The following is a 6,768-nucleotide window of genomic DNA, read 5'->3' on the forward strand; positions in this document are numbered from 1 at the left end:
TATTTGGAAACAGGATGTCACTAAGCTGATGTCTCACTGAGTTGCTGAGGCTGCCTTCACACCTGCAATCCTCTTGTCTCAGCCTCCCAGGTATTGGAATTATAGGCGTATGCCACTGCGCCTGGCTTAACCAATATTAGTTTAGCCATTTAGTTAACTGTCTCTACTACTGCTTGATTTATGAATGAGATATTACTAACTTGTAGCATTAATAACTAACATTTATGATGTTTACTAATTGTTAGGCATAGAATTTAGCATATATTATCTAATTTAATCCCTACAACAGCCTCATAAATTATTATTGCATTCCCATTTCAGTTTGGAAAACTAAGACACAGAGGTCAATAATTTGCCCAGGGACACACAGTTAGTAGCAGCTGATATTTGAACCTACACTTACTAACACCATTGTTCACATTTTTAATATGTATGCTCTTACATTCACCTACTCCACAGTCCACTCTTAATACTTTTGAGATAATTCTCACAAATTAAGTTAAAATAATGAGAAGGAAAAAATATAAACAAGGAAATATCATTTCTCAAACCAAACAATTTTTTTGTTCTATACATCAGTAATTTTCATCTTCAGATTTGCCACATTACATGTGGTCACCAATTAGTCTCATTTTAATTTAATGTATGTTCAACTCAGTGGCTACTATGCTTAAAATATATTGTTTTAAAATCTAAATTGCAATTTCATGACCTATAGCATTTTTGCTGAATTTAAAAAAAAAAAGGGCACCAGGACTTAAAGACTGCAGGAAAATGTACTTTGAAAGGAAAAACTTGTCAGCAACCTATCAGAAGAAAAACAACTTTCAAAGAAATTTCCTGTGAATTATCTGAAGCAAATGAGTTAATTTATATACATATACAATCATATTTCTCTAAATACAAAATGGGCAAAAAATAATAGTGGAAAAAGCCAAAATCACTCTCACTAAAGAGAAATCTCAAAAAGATTTTACAAACTCTGTGGATAGATGTAGTAATATTTCAGTTTAGTATTCAAACAAGAAAAATCATGAGACACAAATACTGACAAAATGAATGTGAACTAAAAGTGTTACATTTTTGAAATTGAGGGGGAAAAAGAAGAAAGCAGGAGATGAAAGCCATAGATAATCTAGGCACTACAGTTCAAAGCTATGAGTCAGACCTCTCTGAAATACAGAGCTCCTATAATATTCTGGCAGAAAAGGGTAATGTGATCTCATGAAAGAGCTGAGACAATTTACTGAGGATGTCCTAGTAGGCAAACTGGTGAAAGCAAGTCTGTTGGACTGCAGACCAGCATGTGGTTCTGTCTAACCATTCCAAATGACAGGAATCTGACACGGCTCACAAGCTATACTATTCAAGTCAGCACTTATTTGGATTCTGTCAAGTGTTTCTGGTGCATATATCTTCCTAACTAGGTCACAACCTTCTGCAAAAACATACACTATCCTTTTTTTATTTCAACCTATATAAACTAAGACATCACCACAGACCTAGCAGCTAGATGTTCATGTTGATTTTCTTGAAAAATCACAACTTAAAATCAGAACATTAGTGCTTGAAGAAATTTTAGGGATCATCTAGTCAAGCCTCTTTATCTTAAAAGAAATTGCAGTTAAGTACCCACTAGCTCAAGGTCACATAGGTAGGACTACTAGCACCTTAATCCCCTGATAATCAGTTCATCTTTTTCCAAACCGCCTTTAATTCTTCCATTCTTCCATTAAGATAAAGGAATACTCACCCATTTCAAAAGAAAACAAAGTTAATGGCAGCTTCCCTTTCAGTAGTATTCGCTGTGTGGCATGGCCACTAGAAAGTTCAATTTGTTTGGTAGCCTCGATCTATAAAGGCTGTTTTACAAACACTCTACTTGATATAGTAATTCTAAAAGGTAGGCAATATTCAATTTTACAAATGAGGAAAATGTAATTTGATCATGATGACAGTAAGTGGCAGGGCCCAGATTCTCAGTTTGTCACCAGAAAATCTTGGCTCTTAACCAATACCCTATCCTGTCTCTCACTGAATTCACCACAAAATTGCTGAAGTCTCACAGAGTCCTGCACAATGCCTGACCCAAACAAGACAAATATCTGTATGATTCACTAAATGAATTACTTAATTCACTAAAACGATTCTCCTACCCAGATGCCTAAAAAAGTTTCACTGTTCATCTAATTGCATAATCCTCTGAGAAAGGTGTTAACAGTGGGTAATTTGCCTGCTAAAAGATTGAAGCAATGGCTAATTTCTCTATCCTACAAATAATTCATCTGTTTAACAAATATTTAGTGAGAAACTATTTTTGTGACAGTGTTAAAGCTGAAGAAAAAAGTAAAGCAAAACATTCCCGCAAGATACTATTCCACTAAATTAAAAACTAAGTTTCTCAATCACTCATCAAAACCAAAATAATAGTGTAACACTTTCCTTCTTCTTATAGAAAAAAATACAATATTAACTGTGTACCTACAAAGTGCCAGTTCTTGAGCCTCAATCTAATTCTTACAGCTAAACAAATTAGGCAACATCTCTATTTTCTTTTTTTTTTAATTATTGCTTTTTGTTGTTGTTGTTGTTTGGTGGTACTGGGGTTCCTGGAAGCCCTTCTACCTCGGGGCTACACTCCCAGACTTATTTTTACATTTTTGTTTGGAAACAGGGTCTCCTAAGCCAGCGCGCAGCTGGCTTTGAACCTGCGGTCTCTGCCTCCCAAGCGCGGGGATTCCAAGAGTGCACCACCATGCCCGGCAACATCTCTATTTTCTGATGCACAAATTAAGGCTTAAAGAAATTAAGCTCTTGTTTCAGGTCACCTGGCTACTTACTGAAGATTCAGAATTGGAATCCGAGTCTGTCTGAACCCAAGTCATGTTCTCTTCAAAATGGAGTTAAAAGAACTATTATTTCACTGCTCACCAAGACAGAGGTTTCTTTCCAAGGGGGACTGAAAACACTGAACAACAAAAACATATGGACTCATCTAATCCTCTGAGTGGCCCATTTTTATAAATAATGATGCTAGAAGTGAAGTAGCATACCTAAGAACACACTGCCAGAAAGCAGAACATAACCAGAGAAAAAAAGCAGAAAGACCCAGTCCACACAGTTATGAGCTTAAGATCCAAAGCATTTAAACTTATTAGATCTTATGCTTATTTGGGGAAAAAGGAATGATATATCAGTTACAATAATTCCCACTTTCAATTATGATAAAGTTGGTTTTCTAGTAATAGCCTATCTTTTAAGTGGCAACTCAAAGAGTATTCCCTAAATTTCAAGCCTACTGGCTACTTTTTAATACAAAGTAATCTCTGGATTTGTTACCAGTTAAAATTATTATTATTATTATTATTTATTATTATTATTATTATTATTATTATTATTATTATTATTATTATGCAGTTACTGGGGATGGAACTCAGGGGCATTCTACTTCCGAGCTACACCCCCAGCCCTATTCTTTTTTTATTTTGAAAAAAGTTCCACTTAGTTGCAAAGGGCCTAAGTAGCTGAGGCTGTTCTTGAACAGCTATCCTTCTGTCTCAGCCTCCCAAATGCTGAGATTACAGGTGTGCACCACCATGACTGGCCTAATTATTCTTAAAGTAATAAGCAACATACTATTTTACTAAACAAAAGTATATGAGGAACAATACATGAAAATATACAGAATATGTATTTTAAGTATCTAAAATACATCCACGGGAACAGAAATATGCTTTAGCAATATTTTCAAGAAATCATCTGAAAACCACCTTACCTATTTCATGATATAGTTTTAGTGTTAAGAGAGATGCCTCCAATGCTAGTTCTGAAAATGTTATCACTGTGGTCAAAAAATAACATTTAGTCTTACTGCACAGTTTGTCAAAAAAAATCAAAGTAGCCTTTTCCTACTGACATTCCCCAGACATATATCCCTACGGAATTGTCCCTTCTGTTTTTGATAAGCCAAAATGATGAATGAGAGGGTGGCTGAGTATTAACATACATAAACTGTAACAGTGATTGTTAGTTCACACTTTACTAAAAATATAGGAGCATGCTACAAAATCTAGAAATAAACAGATCATTCTAACAATGCAAAATAACCAGGGATAAGACTTTCATATCTGTTCACCCTATAAAGAATGCACCCATTAGTCCTCATCCCTCAACCTCATTAAAAACTACCTCAGTCCTTCGGGAAGTTGTCCCACCCACCCACAAACCCGCCACGCTGTGAATCATTAAAAACCAGAATGCATAAAGAATTGCTTCCAGGCCTTTATGAGCACTAGCTCGGCTACAAACTAAGAAGTAAACAAGTACAAAACGTGACTGGTCCTGGAGCAGAGAACCATTTACTTACATAGGAAGCTACTCATATTGTGGCGAGAAACGTGTTGCACTCTCCTCCCCTGACCCCCTCCCGCCCCAAAATAGCATTTTGTGTCTATTCCCAAAAGTTCGTCTGACCTCTCTCTTTACAATGGCTTAAGGACAAATGCTGAAATACGGGCAATCGACGCAAGGTGCCTCTTTGGCATAACCTGGAAGGATAGATTCCACTTTGCCAAGAAATTGTCCTGTACCCCCAACACACACACACACACACACACCCCGCTAAATGGAAGGATCAGTGTCATCGCTTTGCTGAAGGAAGACGGGGTGGGGGGTCAGAACAAGACGCGCTTTCTCTCGGCCCCCTCGCTTTCCCGGCCTCGGGGCCAGACTAGGGGCCGGGGCTGCGGATCACAACAGCGCCGGGGCCCGGTCGCCTCCGCACCCGCCAGCAGCGCGCCGACCGAGCAGCGCCGCCAGCACCCCGCGGTCCTCGGCCCCGCCGCAGACGCCGTCCAGAGCCCGCCCCGACCGGCCCGCCCCGCTATCTCCTCCCCGTTATCCGCCCGCCCGCCCGCCCGCCCGCGGCCCGCTCGGGCCTCCAGCGCCTCCCCGCCGCCCCAGCGCCCCGCACACGCCGGCCGCCGCCCCCGGGGCCGCGGGGGGCACCGGGCGGGGCGCCGGGCGAGCGACGCGCGGCGCGGGCCCTCACCTCGGGATGCAGCAGGGGCACGCAGCCCGTCTCGGCCTCGTACTCGTCCGGGCCGTCCGCCATCTTGGTGTTAAATCCCTCCTCCCGCTGCATGCCGGGAGAAAGCGTTTCAGCCTCGCGGGGCTCGGGCGCGGCGGAGGGCGAGCGCGAGCCCCGCCGGAGGGACGCGGCCGCCGCCTCCTCCCGCGCCGCCGCCGCCGCCGGCCCCCACGACGCCCCCTCGGCCCCCACCGCTCGGCGGCGCGAGTCCCTGCGCGTGCGCGCGCGCGGCCGGCCCCACGGGAGCGCGCGGCGCTGCAGTGCGCGGGGCGGGCGGGCGGCTCTGGGCGTGGGCGCCGCGGCCGGGGGCGGGTCCCGGGCCGCCGCTCTGCGCCTCGGGGCACCGGGGAGGCGGCGCGGCGGCTGATAGGTTAGCCTGGCGGCGCGGGAAGCGGGACGGAGCTCCGGAGCTGCGCAGTGTGCCCGCGTCCCCGGCGCCCCGCGGCCTACGCCTGCACCCCGCGCTCCCGCCCGGTCCGCAGGGACCCTCACCCCGGGGAGACGCCCTGGGGCTCCGCGCCTGGACTCCAGACCCGCACCCTTCCTGAAGACGGAAGACGCCTCCCTCTCCTCCACACTCAGAAAGGTCACCTCCCAGTGTCCCACCTCCGGGATCGGATCACGGATGGAACTTGGGGCTTCCTCCTGGAGATGCCGTTTTCAGATGATCCCAACTTGTTCTCATTGGTTTTGAATTAGTACCACAACCCCCTCTCTGCTAGCTTTTAATAAAATTCAGGAATCACTGAAATGCAACCCACATAAAATGGCCAGAGGGATGTTAGGACTCCGGGAGGGAGGCAACTGCTTCCTAGACATGGGCTGGTGGGGCTGTTGTAGTTAGGCACTTGTGTTTGTTTTCAGTGGATAGAAGATCGTAGATCTAAACAACTCAAGGGAAGATTTTGCAGGGATCATGTAACAGGACCATTTGGAGATCCTAAGATGAACCTGTCTCCTGTTAAAGCCAAAGCAGCCAAAGATTGCGAGGAAGAAGCCCGCGGTCCGACAAAGTAGATTTATTTGTAAAACAAGAGAAGTCACTCCAGAGGCAGCGAAGAATACGGCAGGATTTAGGTTCCCGCCAAAGGACCCTGTTCTGGATTGGACCTAGTTACTGAGGCAGAATGGGGGAAAGTGGGAAATAAAGGACTAGACTTTGTCATGAGACTAGAAAACTTAGTAATTAGATACAGTAATAAATGAAAATAGCAAAATGGACCTAGGGCTCATTGGTAACAGAAGAGTAATCACTCAGAGAGGGGTGGAAATGGCATTTAGTATCTGCTTCATGGCAGTGGGGAAAAGATTATCTGTTAGGCTGGCTCTGCATCTGCCCTCTCAGCATAGCTGCTTTTTCTCTTCTCAGAAAAGCCGATTTTTGTTCCCTTAATCCTGCCCTCAAACCAGGAATTATCATGCAGAATGCTGCAGAATTAGGGTTCGGCCTTTGGAGCACCAGTTGCTTTCAGACACAGGTTAGTTAACGCCTTCAGAAGACCTTCCCACGCCAATGTTTGAGTTTTCATCTTGCTCCTCTTTACCCTTCCATATGCTATTCGTTTACTAGAAACAGAAAGAAGACGGGAGTAAAGAAAGCAAACTGAAAGTTGAGAAGTGGCATAAAGAAAATATTGAATGAAGCGGTGAGGAAACTGCATGGAGAACAGGAGAAAATG

The 6,768-nt window shown here is 44.2% G+C and overlaps 1 protein-coding gene across 1 annotated transcript in view; it reads right to left on the bottom strand.

Moving 5' to 3' along the window:
- Positions 1–5,143, bottom strand: part of ZDHHC17 (zDHHC palmitoyltransferase 17) — a gene marked incomplete at both ends in the record, with an annotated part of 80,396 nt that extends 75,253 nt beyond the window's left edge. Inside the window, one exon of the mRNA XM_080706562.1 lies at positions 5,051–5,143. Within this exon, the coding sequence (XP_080562688.1) occupies positions 5,051–5,143 (93 nt within the window). The remainder of the gene's footprint in view (positions 1–5,050) is intronic.
- Between the last annotated feature and the right edge of the window lie 1,625 nt (positions 5,144–6,768).

Source organism: Muscardinus avellanarius (genome assembly GCF_963383645.1).
Source record: "Muscardinus avellanarius genome assembly, chromosome: 11".
In the NCBI taxonomy this organism is placed as follows: Eukaryota; Metazoa; Chordata; class Mammalia; order Rodentia; family Gliridae; genus Muscardinus; species Muscardinus avellanarius.